Raw genomic sequence first — 15,527 nt, forward strand, 5'->3', positions numbered from 1 at the left:
CTGCGGCCCAACCTGCAGCTGGCCGCCGTGGCCGCGCTGTTGCAGCGCTTCAGCCTGCCCGCTGCCGCTCCGGGAGAGCGCAGGACCCGGGCGGCTGCAGCCCCGGAGGCGGCCGTCCGGTGCGCGCAGCACGGCGAACCGCTCAAGCTGTACTGCCAGGACGACGGACGAGCCATTTGCGTAGTGTGCGACCGCGCCCGCGAGCACCGCGCTCATGCTGTGCTGCCGCTCGATGAGGCGGTGCAGGAGGCCAAGGTGAGCGCAGGCCGTACCCTGACGGTCCCTGGGAGCTCCCGCCCCGGCCCGCCCCTCGCGCGCACGCGGTGCAGACGGCAGACAGGCAGGCAGGAGGCCCAGGTGAGCCCCTGCCTCCTTTCCCCTATCCCAGGCTGCCCAGCGCTGCTTCCCGGGCTGACTGCGGCTCTGCCTCTGTCACCCCACACCACCTCCCCCGCCCCCACACAGCGCATTTCCGTCTGGGCTGGCTACTGGGCCACCTGCGCGACGCCCCCCACGGACTTGGCAATTTTCTTTCTGTCTGTCCCTGGCTTCTAGCCGCGTCTGCGTTATTGCAGCTCTTCATTCGCGGGAAGACTCTGTCACCCCCACATACCCGCTGCCCCCACTCTTATCTCCTTCCTTGAAGCGTGGCTCTGCTCAAAGTCCCCACCTCGTGGAGCCGAGTGGGACGACCTTCCCAAAAGGTGGGGGTAGGGGGCTTCTGGATTAAGTAGAGAGCCTTCGAGCCTTCTGGGCTGTGCCAAGACTGCCGATAACGGGCGCCTCTCTCTGTGCTGCCCCCTTGCTAGAGCCTCAGCGGTGGTGCGTGAGGCGGCCTCGGGTACACAGTCCTCAGTCTTCTTTGCTCCGCTACCCTGCTCTGACCCTCCCACCCAAAGGGCTTTCTGGTGGGGGGAGGAGAGAAGAGGAGAGGACGGGTGGGTTGGGTTGTTGGGGGCTTGTTTTTCAGCCTGGATTGTGCAGCAGATGTTCTTCCGGAAGCGAAGACCCAGGGCTTTTTTTTTTTTTTTTTTTTTTTTTTAAAGATGACCGGTAAGGGGATCTTAACCCTTGACTTGGTGTTGTCAGCACCACACTCTCCTGAGTGAACTGGCCATCCCTATATGGGATCCGAACCCGTGGCCTTGGTATTATGAGCACCGCACTCTCCCGAGTGAGCCACAGGCCGGCCCAAGACCCAGGGCTTTTGAAGTTACCCTGCAGTTACTCTGTCCCCATGGGTGTAGCCTGCACAGATTATATCCATCCTGACGTCCAGGGATGACTTCTACCGTCCTCCTCCTGAATGGGCAGGACCTTCCCTTTCTTCTGGATAGCTCCAGGAAGGCACATGTGCGGGTTTCCAGAATTCTCTTCCCACAGTATCCCTTCTCACCCTCAGGAGCTCCTGGAGTCCAGGCTGAGGGTCTTGAAGAAGGAACTGGACGACTATGAGGTGTTCCGGTCCACCGAAGAGAAGGAGAGCAAGGAGCTCCTGGTGAGCAGGGCACTACCCCCGGCCCCCCAACCATGTGGGCCTCCTGCGGGGTACAACAGAGGGCCACCCACCGCCAGGGCTGTGTGTGTGCTGTTGGAGTGTGTGCCTGTGAAACAGCACGGTGGATTTTAGAAAGACAATAGGGTGCATATTATATGAGGATACTTTAAAAAGTTCCTGGAGCTGGCAGGTTAGCTCAGTTGGTTAGAGTGCAGTGTTGTAACACTAAAGTCACAGTTTGGATCCCTGTACCCACCAAAAGGAGTTGAAAGATAATACAAATCTTTCTAGGAAAACAAACCAGAACTTTTGACAGTAAAAGAGAGTGCTAAAATAATCATTGTAGGACAGCTGGCTTAAACTGGAACTGTCCCAGTGAATCAGGATGTATAGTCACTCTAATATTACATAACACACCAGTTCAGTTCGGGCCTATGGAAACCTCTTGTAATTGAACACATTCATATTCTGAGGAGGTTTGGGGACCAGGTTTTCCGCAGCCCTTGTTGTGCAGCTGAGGTTACCCAGCACCATCCACTCCCCCTACCATCTGGTTGGGTTAATATCTTTTTTTTCTGGCAGCTGGCAGGTACCGGGATCTGAAACTTTGACCTTCTGTTATACCACCTCGCTCTTAGAGTGGAACAGGAAAGTGAAATGGGGCTCATTTGGGTTAAGTTGGGCAAACGTGGGTAACTGACTGTTATTTTATACCTGACAAGTTCACTTCCTAGCTCAATAAATATGAGGAAACTTCAAAAAGTTCATAGAAAGATTTGTATTATCTTTTAGTTCTATTTTTCCACAAATTTTGCGAAGTACCCTCATAGGTGATGAAAAAATAAAAGGATCTACTAGGGCCTGTTAGGGCAGGGTTATTCAGTTTTGGAGTTGGGAATTGGAGGAAGAGGAACTTGAGAACCCTCCTATCCTCGGGGTCAGGAGGGGACAGGGAAAAAACCTTGAATTCAGATACCCTAGTGTCCTTTCCTGACCCTCAACTGCATCTATTACACCTGCATCCAATGTGCATCCCAGACCCTTCTATCTGATCATTCACTTCACTCCACAAGGAAGAGCTCACCCCATCCCCCAACTCCCAGGTCTTCATTCCTCTTCTGCTGGAGAAAGAAGTGTATAGCTCTTCAGCCATTATTTTACATCCATGACCCAGAGGCCCTTCCCGAGCATGGGCCCTTCCTTCTCTGTCTCTGACCTAACTCCCCATAACATTGCTTAGTTCCTTCCACCTCTGTCCTCTTCCAACACCTACACATCCACCCCCACTTTGGCCCACACAGTCTTTATAATTACAAAATACCTGCTTAGTGAAACAACTAAGATAGAGTATGTACAACTATTGCCTCATGATAAAAAGGAAAATGAATACTTTTATTTGAAAATGCCCACAGGGCCAGCCATGGCTCACTCAGGAGAGTGTGGTGCTGATAACACCAAGGCCACGGGTTCAGATCCCATACAGGGATGGCCGGTTAGCTCACTGGGTGAGCGTGGTGCTGACAACACCAAGTCAAGGGTTAAGATCCCCTTACCGGTCATCTTTAAAAAAAAAAAAAGAAGTAGGGCTGGGTGGTTAGCTCACTTGGTACAGCATGGAGCTGATAACATCTAGGTCAAGTTGCCAAATAAATAAATAAAAATAAAAAGAAGTAGAGTGAAGAGTGAAAGTTTGATGGTAATGAAATAAATGTATGTGGGGAAGAAAAACCAACCTTAGTTTAATCTTTATGGTGGCCCCAAGAGGCACTAAAATATCACTCCCACTTTTCAAATGAGGAAACTGCAGCCTGGGTAGTTCTGGGGGAAATTTGACGTTGCCCTAGTCTACGTGATAGATCCCAGGCCCAAAGAGACACAGGAACACATCTGTGGCAGGGAGAAGAACAAAGCATGTGCTGAGGCTGTAGCTTGCACGGTGTTAGCATATTTAAAATAGAGTGTGTGAACAGCCTGCATATGTGGGTGTGCCTCTGATCCCCAAAGCATGAGGAAGATGGAACTCTGCCCTGTGGGATGATTCAGAGGCTGCTGTCCAAGTGTTATGTCTCCACACCCAAGTCCCCTCACCTCCCTAATTTCTCCCTCTCCTGGGACAGAAGCAGATGGCAGCGGAGCGAGAGAAGGTGGGGGCAGAGTTCCAGGCGCTGCGGGCCTTCCTGGTGGAACAGGAGGGCCGGCTTCTGGGCCGCCTGGAGGAGCTGTCCCGGGAAGTGACACAGAAGCTGAATGAGAACCTGGCCCAGCTTGGAGGTGAGATCACCCAGCTCTCCGAGATCAGCAGCCATATCCAGGAGACAGCTCGAAAGCCTGACCTTGACTTCCTCCAGGTGAGTATGGCTGAGCCAGGGCTTTGAGTCATTTTTCCTAGAGAACAGTATCAGATCCTGTTTAATAGAATCACATGATCTAGAGCTGAAGGAGACTGGAAAGAGGTGCCCTGATTCTCCTGGAGTTGGAAGTCTAAAGGGATGTGATAAAACTTTCTTGTCCATGAGCCATGATAATATATCTCACATTGTATTCCAGTATACACACGCTTGAGACAGAAGACTCATTACCTTTGTTACATGTGATGCACTTTGATGTTTTCTATTCTATTTTATTTCATTTAAAAAAAATAGTCACAATCCAATAGGTAAACTTCACAAACCACAAATGGGTCAAGAACAGTCATTCAAAGACACTGGTCTGAGTGACCAGTTGTTGCATAAAGGCTGTGACTTGTCTCAGATAGTTTTGAGGGCAGAGGTAACACTGAGTCCCACCAGATGGCTCCAGTGATGATTCTGCAATAAAGCAAGCATTTGCAGAGCTGTGGTAAGAGTCACATTGACGAGATACCCAGGAGCCAGCCACAGCTGGAACCGTTGCCAATAGTGCCTATGCAATAGTGGGGCATGGTACGCCTGCTGAGGGCTTATTCTCTTGGGGGCATGGCAAGGGGAAAGTTTTGTTTCCTTAAAACCTGATGCTGATTTGGTTTTCTTTCATCTTTCCTTCTAGGAATTTAAAAACACACTAAGCAGGTGAGTGAACCTAACAGTTCCTTGGGCCTTTCTAAGCTGGCTCTTCCCTTTTTCCACTGAGCTGTCTCTCTTCATTTCCCACACCTGATTGCTCACCTCCTGATGCCCCCATTTCCTTACATGGGTACCTTCCAACACAAATGTCTGCCTGTCTTGCCCATGAGTATTCCCGCACAAGGTCTAACTCTCCTTTTTCCACCTCTCTTTGCCAAGAGGACCTCACCATTCGAATTGTCACAGCCCAGATAGTGTTTGTGGGCCTTCTTCAGGGTCCCTGTCCTACAGGTGCAGCAATGTGCCTGGTGCCAAGCCAACCACTGTCTCTTCTGAGATGAAGAATAAAGTCTGGAATGTTTCCCTCAAGACCTTTGTCTTAAAGGGGTTGCTGAAGAAGTTCAAAGGTAGGGGCTGAGTATGGGGCGGGCCATGCACTGTGGGTAGGGATGGTATGTTTCTTGCAGTTCAGGGGTTCTAAGGGTGTGCCAAGGCCAGATTGGTGTGGGGAGGTGGCAGTGGCAAATCTATTCAGGACTCCCAGGGCATGTAGCTTCCCATAGGGACAGACAGGGTGGAGGGGTATTGGGGCAGAAAGAGGGCTGAGGAGGGATAGCTCAGGTTCAGACCAGCTCTGGGCAGAAGAGGGGGAAGTGGAGAGAGGTAGATCAAAATACTTGGGTGTTTTCCCTAGCCCCGTCCACACCCCCCATGCTTGGCTCAGTGCCTGTGCATCAGCTCTTGGCTTCTGGAGTATCTGGGGAATGATTGGTCGGTTGGTGTATAAATGTCGGAAGAGGTGATGTCCTTGCTAGACCATCTGCCATGTCATTCATGCACACTCTGCTTTGTTTCTCCTCCTCAGAAGATCTTCGTGAAGAGCTGGAGAAAGAGGAGAAAGGTAGGGATGATGGCTGTGATAGTAAGGATTATTTGGCCACACAGAGAACCTAATGCCTGCTGGTGACTGTCTCTCTGAGCTTTGCACCTGTTGGTTCCTTCCACCGCTGTCTCAGCAACTCTGCCAGTCTGCTCCCCTTTCCCCCTGGTCCTCTTCTGGGCAGTTCTGACTCCTGCAGGTGGCAGTGAGGCCTGTTGGCCTATAAGCTGTGGGCAGTCAGGAGCAGGAGTGCCCTGTGCCTTGGGATATTTAGATTGGGGAAGGCTTGTTCATCACTTGGATGAGCCTCTCTCCCCTGTTCCCACTCCTAGACATATGGAGACTTCTCCTGGGGATGGGGTTTATGTGCAGGGGACAGGGGAAACAAGGGGAGACTGGAGACAGGAAAGGAGGTGGTTCTCACTCCTGCAGAGCTCTGGAGTGTGTGAGATCCAGCACCAAGGGGAGAGTACATATTTCTGATGCTGATGACTGAGTTAAGTCAGAGTTTAGCTGGGTGGAATCTAAATCATCTGAGTAAGACCATGCCCATCCTCTGCTCAGAGCCCTGCGATAATATCTCTCACTCAGTAAAGGCCAGAGTCCTCAGGGTGGCCCTGAGGGATCTGGCCTCACTGCATACTCTCCCCCTGGTTTACTCTTTGCAGGCACACACTCTCTTTTCTGCTGCTGGATGCACCAAGCACACACTTGCACTGCACTGGCTACCACGCTGCCTGAAACAAGTTTCCCACAGACAGCCGCATGGCTGGTTTCCTCACTTCCTTTATGTCTCTGTTCAAATACACCTTTTCAGTGAAGGTCTTCCCTGGCCACTCTAGTGGAAATGACAGCCTGCTCTTTTGATTCCTCTTGTCTTCTGTATTTATCATTTTATTGGCTATTTATTTACAATCCAGTATTCCTGTCCTCCTGTAGCTTCTTTTCTCCCCCGGCTAGAAAGGAAACTACAGAAGGACAGGGATACTCTACAATCTTGTTCTCTGTGGTATTCCCAGGGCCTAGAACAGTGCTCACAATAAGTGTGCATATTTTAACTTTTTATTATGGGAAATTTCAAACATACTTAAAAGTAGAGAGAAGAGCAGAGAGAATGTTACATACCCATCATACATCTTCAGCAACTATCAATTCATGGCTAATATTTTTTATTATTAAATAAAATAATCCACCTCTTCCCACTGTTTTGTTTTATTTTTTGGTGACTGGCCAGTATGAGATCTGAACTCTTGACCCTGGTGTTATCAGTACCACACTCTAACCAAGTGAGCTAATCAGCCAGACCCCCACTGGATTATTTTAAAGCAAATCACAGATAACAGATCATTTCCATAAATGTCTTAGTATGTTATGTCTAAAGAGATAGACTTTTTAAAAAACATAACCACAAAACCATTATCACATATAGAATAATGAATGATTTTTTCTGGTATCTAATGATCAAATATCCCCAATTGTCTTTTTTTAAATTTTTATATTTTTTTCCCAAATGTCTTTTAAATTGGATTTGTTGAACTGTTTGAATTGAGATCCAGATCAGGTCCACACATTGCATTTGTCTGATTTCAATAAGTACTTGTTGAGTGAAAAAAAAGTAAAGTACCTGGGAAGCAGAGGGCTGAGGGTTGATTGGGCACTGGCACTGGACACTGGAAGGATTCTTGGAAGAAGGGGAGACAGGTTTGCAAAGAAGAGCGGGAGCATGGCCCTGAGAAGAGGGGGGCTATGCAAGGGGCCTGCATGGGGACATCTCTTCCTTATCTCTGCCCCACAGTGGAACTCACCTTGGACCCGGATACAGCCAATCCCCGCCTCATCCTCTCCCTGGATCTTAAGAGTGTGCGCCTTGGACAGCGGGCCCAGGACCTGCCCAACCACCCTCACCGCTTCGATACCAACACCCGCGTCCTGGCATCCTGCGGCTTCTCCTCTGGGCGGCACCACTGGGAGGTGGAAGTGGGCTCCAAGGATGGCTGGGCCTTTGGCGTGGCCCGCGAGAGTGTGCGCCGCAAGGGCCTCACACCCTTCACCCCTGAAGAGGGAGTCTGGGCGCTGCAGCTCAACAGTGGGCAGTACTGGGCTGTGACCAGCCCTGAGCGGACACCCCTTAGCTGTGGGCACCTGTCACGCGTGCGGGTGGCCTTGGACCTGGAGGTGGGGGCTGTGTCCTTCTATGCAGTGGAGGACATGCGCCACCTCTACACCTTCCGAGTCAACTTCCAGGAGCGTGTGTTCCCCCTTTTCTCTGTCTGCTCCACTGGCACCTACTTGCGAATCTGGCCTTGAGGAGGACTGCCCAGCATCTCAGGAAGGGGTGATCACTTATGGGAAAATATTTCCTCTTCCTGGCTACCCATGGGAAGGGATGATGCCCTCCACACTACTGTGCCAGGCTGCCCAAGAGAGACTGCTACAGAACAATTTCAAACTCTGGTCCAGTGGCTGTCCTCAGTTGCAAGAAGGCAGGTTTGGGCTTGGGCCAGCCAGACTCATTATCACTTCTGCTTTACCTTTTTGACAGCTGCCAGTTCTGCCTTGAAAGGTTAGGAGACCTCTGGATCCAGCTGGCCTGACAACGTCATCTACTCAGGAAAATCACTGTACTCCCAGCTCAGACAACAGTTGGGCCAGAACTGGAAGGAGACCGTTGACCCATACATGAAAGAAAAGCCCAGGGCAACAGCATATAGGCATTGCTACTCTCCAGTACTCCTTAGCCTGATGGCAGAGTGACATGTGCATCCTTAACCACAGTGACAATGAACACATGTCCTCACAGATACCTAACCCCCCATTTTCCAGTGCCAAAGTACAGACTTGCTTGGGTAAGGAGATCAAAGGTTCTGGAACATTGAAACACAAGTTGGCACTTATAATTTTACAGGTGCAATTAGCACCAGCACAGAAATTCACAGAGCACTAACATGCTCCTGACAGGTCCTTTCTGGAACTTGCCAAATGCATGCCAATAGCAGAGCACCCTGGTGCCAAGGCCTGCTCAGCCTGGGCACTGGGGGGCATTCACCTGGCCAGCGTCTTTATCCCCTTGGCTAATTGTTCCCCAGCTTCTGGATGGCTCGGCTTCTAGGAGGGTGGTAGTGGGACGTTGGGGAGATGGAAATATAGACAGTGAGCTCATCTCTAGGGGTGGCTTGGCTCATTCTCATCTCCCCTGGTCTGACTGCAGAAGCACAAGTATAAGCAAGGTTTTCTGCCAGTGTGAATGAGCATGTGTGTTTATGTGTGTAAGGAGTATATGCACGTGTATTTGGGGTGCGGTGGTGGGAAGGAATGTGTGGATTTTGGAGAGGGCATTTATGAGCATGTATATAGGGTTAGGCGCTGCAAACAGACCTAGGTCAATTTAGCCTTACCTTATTACTGATTTGTTGTTGTTGTTAAAGATTAATCACCCCATATTTTGATAAGGACCACAGGTTTTTCCCACTACCTGGCTACTAGGCTAGATGAATGCCAGTATCAGACCTAATTCTGTTCTGCATAGGTTGTTTAGACAGATGTGTTGACACATAGGGACAGTGACAGTCAAATAATCCCATCAGCAAGTGTCATGGAGCTTCAGTGCTCTGTCCTTTGAGATGCTTCAAGCACACTTTGCATACAGGGTTCTCATGGGGCAGGCATGATACTGCTCTAGAGGCAGACCCAGTGGACACAGCACCAGGCCCAGGCAATCAGAATCCTGTGTCCGTTGGATCCCTGTACTAGCCAGTGCCAAAAAAAAAAAAAAAACAAAAACAACTGTATCCTATGGGCTGGGGTCTGGGGACAGGACCATTTAAGAAGCCAGCCTACTGCTGGCCAGAGGGTGAGTCCTGTGTACTGTTCATAAATGGAGAGTAGCTCTACAACACTGTAGCCAATCTACATATTTAAATAGCACTGATTTCCACAAGGAAAACCCATTTCTAAAATTCATTTGCTAATTAAATTGCCTAATATTATCATCAAGCCCTAATGTTATCTGGGTTTTGTAAAGCTTTTTTGGTGGGGAGGCAGGGTGGGGTGCAGTTGGCCAGTACAGGGATCCAAATGCATGACTTTGGTTTATATGGCTTTTTGATTTTTATCACAATTCCTTTTGTACCATCTAATAACTGTGCTGAGTATCACAACATATACTACAGGTCACAGAAGGTGAGACATCCAGTGGAGGTGCCATATGTGCCTGTAGGGCCAGGCTGGGTGCTGTGGGGTGGCTGTCCACATGCATATTTTCAGTTTTTATGTTTGCGAATGTAATTGTGCATCTATCAGAGAATGTGTATTTGCAGATAACTACATAGATATCTGTATATCTGAAGAGATGTAACAACAGTTACCATAATAATTGCATGTGGAGGGGAAAAGATGTTCTTTTCATGGTCACCAGGGCAGTGCAGTGACTTGGATGTAACATGTTAGTGTGAGAGTATGTGTGTGCATTTTCCTTTGCCATCCTTTGGGGTCATAAGCTCTCTGAGACACCTGGCTCTCTGAGAACAATGTCCTTTCTTACCCCACCTATTAGTCCCAGATCTCTGTGAGCTTCAGAGCCTTGAGAACCCAGGCCCCTGCCACCAGACTCTCACAGGGCTCCTCAGCATCCAGACTGGTGGCACCCAGGGGCCTGCCTCTGGCCTGGCCACCCTGTGCCCCAAGTCAGCTGGCCTGGCAGGGGCCATAGGGCAGGCTGGGCCACCAGGCCAAGGTCCACCATATGCAGCACCACTTTCTGTCCTTTGCCAGGCTAGGAATCCTGTCCCTCACCTGGGCCCTAATTCTCTGTCCTCCACCTCATGGGCCCTTTAGCGGCCCTGAAGACTAGTTTCTCAGTCAAGGCATTCCGTCAGGTTTGCCTTTTCCTTATTCACCCAAAGGTGAGGTAGGGGCTAAGCGCCCCACCTACACCCGCCTTGACCCAGTCCTTTTGGGTCCAGCACCTCCAAACACCCTGACCTGATCTCCCCACTGCTCCCTCATTCACTACCCAGCCCACTCCAGGTCCCACCTTAACAACTCGCACCTGGATTCGCCGCAGGACAGTCCTATTGACACCCTTCCCCTAACCCTTCCTGTAGCCCTGACCTCTGGACCCTCATCCTAACTCCACAAGCCAAAGCCCCGGCTCCCCAGTCCTGCCGTCGCCTCTGACCACCAGCCCGCCCCATCTAAGGTTCCCGGCGCTCCTCACAGTTCCGCCCGCCGTAGGCACCGGCCCCGCCCGCCGCACGCCCCCGCGCGCGCGGAACGTCGGACCTGTCTCGCAGGGCTCTCTCCCAGGGTTTACGGCTGGGTCGCAGCGCCTACAATTACTGATCTCTCCAACGACCCGCAGCTGTTGGGCAGAAAAATACAGCCCCGGTTTCGTTACCCGACTCCTTGATTTGTCAGTCTGCGGCTGCGCGGCCACGGCGGCAGCGTCAACCACTAGTGCGCAGGAGACAAGCGTGCAGCCGGCTCCATAGCTCAGGGGTTAGAGCACTGGTCTTGTAAACCAGGGGTCGCGAGTTCAAATCTCGCTGGGGCCTAGGGGAGGCGTTTTCCCCCGTTTTTTTCATCGCTTTCAGAAAATACGAAAATAGGTGAGCCTTCCTGGGAGGCCAGATCCTGGCGGAGTTAGCTCCGCTTTGCCCCTCAGGTACGAGCCGCCCAACTCTCCTTCTACCTTCCCGGCATCTGCGGAAGAGCCAGACCCATTACCTCCTTTCGTTTCGAGCACTGGTTCTCCGACCCCGTGCGCTCTCTGTCCCGCGATCCTCCGCGAGCTCATGGTGGGTTTCTCCGTTCTTCTGTCGCCACTTGGGCCAAGGCTCGCCCTAGTCTCTCATCCTTTGCTGGGTGGAATCCACTCAGAAGGATAGAGACGACGACATTGACGCGTTCCGTGCCCACGCGGCGTTCGTCTTCCCCCTCCACGCGCGCTGAGCTTTGGGTCTGCTGCTCTGCCGCGGCGGCCTGTGTCCTTGGCCTCTCGGTTGCTACAGCCTCGGTATTCTAAGTATTCGCTTCTCTTCTCTGTGGAATTATGTAAAGAAATGTGCAAACGTCCACATTCGTGACAGCCGGGTCTAAAGACTATAGCCTGGCGGGGGGGAGGTATAATAAAATTAAAAAATAAAAGCTGTAGCCTTGTCACATTCGCTTCCAGTCTTTTTTTTTTTTTTTTTTTTTTTTTTTTAACGCATTTAGTTTCTTTTAAACAAAAAATTTACACAACTGATGTATACTGACCTTAGGACTTTTACTTATTAATTTACGCTGTTGACAGAAGTGAGGTGTACAAAATGAGCCTCAGTTCTCTGAACAACCGGGCGCTGCCCGATGTGCAGGACCAGGCCTGGTGGGGGTCTGGGGGCACCCTCCCTCCGCAGCCTTCCCGGGCACAACGCGCCCTGGCGGCCTTGGCAGAGGCGTGGCCCGCTGCCGCGGAGCATTCCCAAATCTCTGGAGTCCTCTTTGCAGCCTATGGAAACCTCAGAGAGACCCTGAGCGAGTCATGGGGCGGCGGCCAACTGTCGGCACCGCTCCAGGGTTGCTCAGGATTCGACAACAGAATTCGCACCCAGTACACCAGAGGAGAGAAAACCACTCGACGTAGAGGTAGTGGTAGAGGCCAGAAGAGGAGTGAATGGAATGAGTGGGGTGCACGGAGTAGGGAACAGGTATCAGTGGCCCATGTCAGGAGGCACACGCTTCCCTCCCTCGTCCAGGCCCGCTCCCATCCAAAGAGCCAAGATTTGGGGTCAAGACCTGGACGCGTCCTGGGATCCTCGGACTCGTCACCCCCAAAGCGCCTGCCCCACAGGAATTTTACCTTACTGTAAAAGCTGGATCGCGGGGACCAACGGCGACCTACAACGGGGCTTAAATATAGCCCACCCTCTCCACTAAGCCCGTAGATTTCCAGGGTGTGTGTGTGTGTGTGTGTCTGTGCGTGTGTGTGGGGGGGGCGGGGGGGGGCAGGTGGTCCCTGATAATAGTTGAATAAACTGGTGAATTAACCTCAGGCCATGCACTCAGGAGGATCCAGAGTCTGGGCATGACAGCCGTGCCCAAGGAAGGGCGGCCGAGTACATTCACAGGTCACCTGGCAGAATCAGAATCAGGCTGGATCCAGGTGACGTGCTGGAAGGAGGGTTCCCAGGCTCACGCCCTTGTACCGCTGGTGGCAGAGGCCTGTGTTGTCACCTCTAACAGAGTGACGGAGACGCAAGCGTTAAGAGCGATGGGTAGCCTGAAGGGACTGCTCCGAGACGACTCCTTCCAGGAAGGAGTAGCAAGGCACAGCCCCAAGTCAGTTTTTGCTTCAGCTTTTATTGTAAAGACAAGAAAGTCACAGAAGAAAAACAGATGGTTAATCAATCATAGTGAAAATATAAACTGGCTATGTGACAAACTTCATTTAAGCATGTATAGATCAAAGCAATAAAACAGATCAAGCAATATACCATCAAAAGGAGTCATAAAACTAAGCTATGTGACCTACAAAAAGAAACCATGAGATAATCACCAAAGCGCCCAACTCCCTAAGAATTTCAAAGGAGTAGCCTAGGGCGAGATGGGGAACGTCCCCCAGGCACTAACTAATCTAACAGAATATCCTTGAAGATTTTAATTTACATACTTTCCAATTATTTAGGTCTAGCTGTACTAAGGGCAACTGCCCCCAGAACAATCCCCGTTCTGCTTCAATTTTCTTATCTGCATCAAAGGCTTTAGTCCCGTGTACGTTTTCTGGTCTTTCTCAATCTCAGCATCCCTACGTGTTTTCCGAAGGGTTGGGCTTTGGCCCCCTAACTATAGGCTTTGGCCTCCTCAACTAAGGACTTTGGTCTTGTAAAATTTCTGTATCTAAATTCTATCTCATTAATAACTTCTTAGTCAATATCCTCTACAGTGTGTGCTAGGACTGGGTTGAAGGAGGGCTATTCGGGGTGGGACGGACACTTGGGTGGGTCAGCTCACCTGGGATATTCATCGTGGGAAGAGCCAAAGGCCAAGGATGTAACCCAGGGAGGTCCTGCGTGGAAGGGACAGAGAAGAGTGAGTGGAGCGGTCAGTGCAGAGGCCGAGCAAGATCGCCGAGAATTAGAAGGGAAAAATTAGCATTTTTTCCCTCAGGGTAGGTTAACCACCTTCCTTCTCCAGTACTGTTTCATCACAGCCATCTGTGTAAGAAATTACTCTGCCGGTGACACAAAAATAGACCTGCGGCCCAGCTCTGAGTGGGTTATCGCGAATTTTACAGCAGGGAATTGAATCACTATTTTTTACTACTAAATAACCTAGTGCAATTAAAACCCTTTGGGTGAAGCAGGCCCGAGGCAAGGGAGGGGAAGAAATCCCGCAGAGCTGGGGCCTCGGTCCGCCCTTTGCAGGAGGCCCTGGGGGCAATCCCGGGACCGCGCGGAGGCAGGAGCTGGGGCACCAGGCCGCGGCAGTGCGCGTGCGTGCGCACGCGGAGGCGTCTCTGAGGCTGCGCACCAACCACGCTGTCCCGCGTCACCCGGGAGAGAGCCGGTTCCCCATCACCGCTCATTTCTGCCTCACACTTTCCTACATTTTCTGAACATTTTATAAATAAGTATGTATTGCTTTTTATATTTTCGTAAAACGGTAAAGACGACCTTCCGCCCCTGCACCAGGCGCGCCAGTCCGACGGCACGACCTGGGCTTCTCTTCGCCTCTCGCGGCTCCCGACCCAGCCGTTCCAGCGCCCCCTCCAAGCACGGCGTTCTCTTCCGGACCCCTCCGGTTCGCCCCGAGTCAGCGCCCCGCCCCCGATCTTCAAGATTCGCGCCTTACTTGGGCTCTCTAAGGAGGGGGCGCCCAGCCCTGCCAGCTTCCTCGAGTGTGTGTCCCCGGCAGAGAGGCGTTCATTCGTATTCCAAGAGATCTCAGAGGCGTCCGGGGACACGCAGTATTTACGTAGCGCCAAGCTGCCTGCGGCTGCGTTAATGGCGTGGACATGAGTAGGGATAGGTTTTGCTTGAGGAACTCCAAAACCCTGAGGGCGGCTCAAAACGTCCAGAGATAAAACCCACTTTTTTAGGCGGTACTTTAGTGCACGTAGAATAGCACTATGGAAAGATCCATATACTATCACGTCAGCTGGCTCGTTGGTCTAGGGGTATGATTCTCGCTTTGGGTGCGAGAGGTCCCGGGTTCAAATCCCGGACGAGCCCACCCAGCTGTTTTGCTGATAACTACGAAGATCTCCTTACATTGATTGTTTTTGTACTAGATTCTAGCCAAGGGGCGCACCGGCAAGATTTCCCGGAGAGCTGAGGGTCGGGAAGAGCGCGGATAAGAGAGTGGGTGAACCAGCCAGTAACCAGGGGTCGCTGGTGAGAGATAGGACACCGAGCCCTGCACGAGTTTCTCTGCCCATGTGAGTTCTAGGGCCCTAGCTTAGGCGCAGAAGCATGTATCCCGTGATACCTGAGAGTCCCTGAATAGTAATGTATGTAATAATACAAGAGCCCGCACACGGCGGGTTTCCGTAGTGTAGTGGTTATCACGTTCGCCTAACACGCGAAAGGTCCCCGGTTCGAAACCGGGCGGAAACAGTGTTCCTGTTTTACTTACCGATTGAAATCCATCACACTGAGAAAAAGCTGAGACTCGTTGAGAAAAAGCTGAGACTCTTTCAGGACAACCCACCGCTATGTCCACGTGGTCTCCTAGGAAGGTTGGAAAGGTATCCATACCTCTGCCTTCCTGCCTCAACCTTGGGCACCTGTGAAACACCTGAACGCATCTCATTTGTCGGCGATACCTGCGCGGAAGGAGGAGAACGAAGTCGGTCTACCGCACAGCCGTCTGCTGCCAAACGTAACCCCACATCCCGCTTATGTGGCATTGCGAGGACTGGCTTGCTCGTTTTGAGTACTCCTGTATGTAATCCATTGCGGAGAGGGGAGGGAGGAGAAGGTAACACTATCCAACGGCTGGGCAGCGGTGGAATTTGAACCTCACCCCCAAAGGGACTGGAGCCATAATCCAGCCCCTTAGATCCCTCGGCCACGCAGTTTAATTAGGTGGCGGTGGAGAAACCTTTACGTGTAATCCTTCAGCATAATGT

The 15,527-nt window shown here is 51.3% G+C and overlaps 1 protein-coding gene and 3 non-coding genes across 4 annotated transcripts in view; all 4 read left to right on the plus strand.

The window, feature by feature from the left end:
- Positions 1–8,584, plus strand: part of LOC103597643 (tripartite motif-containing protein 7-like) — a 13,328-nt gene extending 4,744 nt beyond the window's left edge. Inside the window, exons 4-10 of the mRNA XM_008581515.1 lie at positions 6–255; positions 1,403–1,498; positions 3,616–3,846; positions 4,523–4,545; positions 4,831–4,946; positions 5,405–5,440; positions 7,215–8,584. Coding sequence (XP_008579737.1) covers positions 6–255; positions 1,403–1,498; positions 3,616–3,846; positions 4,523–4,545; positions 4,831–4,946; positions 5,405–5,440; positions 7,215–7,726 — 1,264 coding nt within the window. The 3' untranslated portion in view covers positions 7,727–8,584. The remainder of the gene's footprint in view (positions 1–5; positions 256–1,402; positions 1,499–3,615; positions 3,847–4,522; positions 4,546–4,830; positions 4,947–5,404; positions 5,441–7,214) is intronic.
- A 2,314-nt stretch (positions 8,585–10,898) lies between these two features.
- TRNAT-UGU lies at positions 10,899–10,971 on the plus strand. Its single transcript has one exon. It is a non-coding gene; the product is annotated as a tRNA-Thr (tRNA).
- Positions 10,972–14,556: 3,585 nt separating this feature from the next.
- TRNAP-UGG lies at positions 14,557–14,628 on the plus strand. The gene has a single exon. It is a non-coding gene; the product is annotated as a tRNA-Pro (tRNA).
- Positions 14,629–14,939: 311 nt separating this feature from the next.
- On the plus strand, positions 14,940–15,012 carry TRNAV-AAC. The gene has a single exon. It is a non-coding gene; the product is annotated as a tRNA-Val (tRNA).
- The last annotated feature ends 515 nt before the right edge of the window (positions 15,013–15,527 follow it).

The sequence above is a fragment of the Galeopterus variegatus genome, unplaced genomic scaffold, assembly GCF_000696425.1.
Source record: "Galeopterus variegatus unplaced genomic scaffold, G_variegatus-3.0.2 Scaffold2374, whole genome shotgun sequence".
In the NCBI taxonomy this organism is placed as follows: Eukaryota; Metazoa; Chordata; class Mammalia; order Dermoptera; family Cynocephalidae; genus Galeopterus; species Galeopterus variegatus.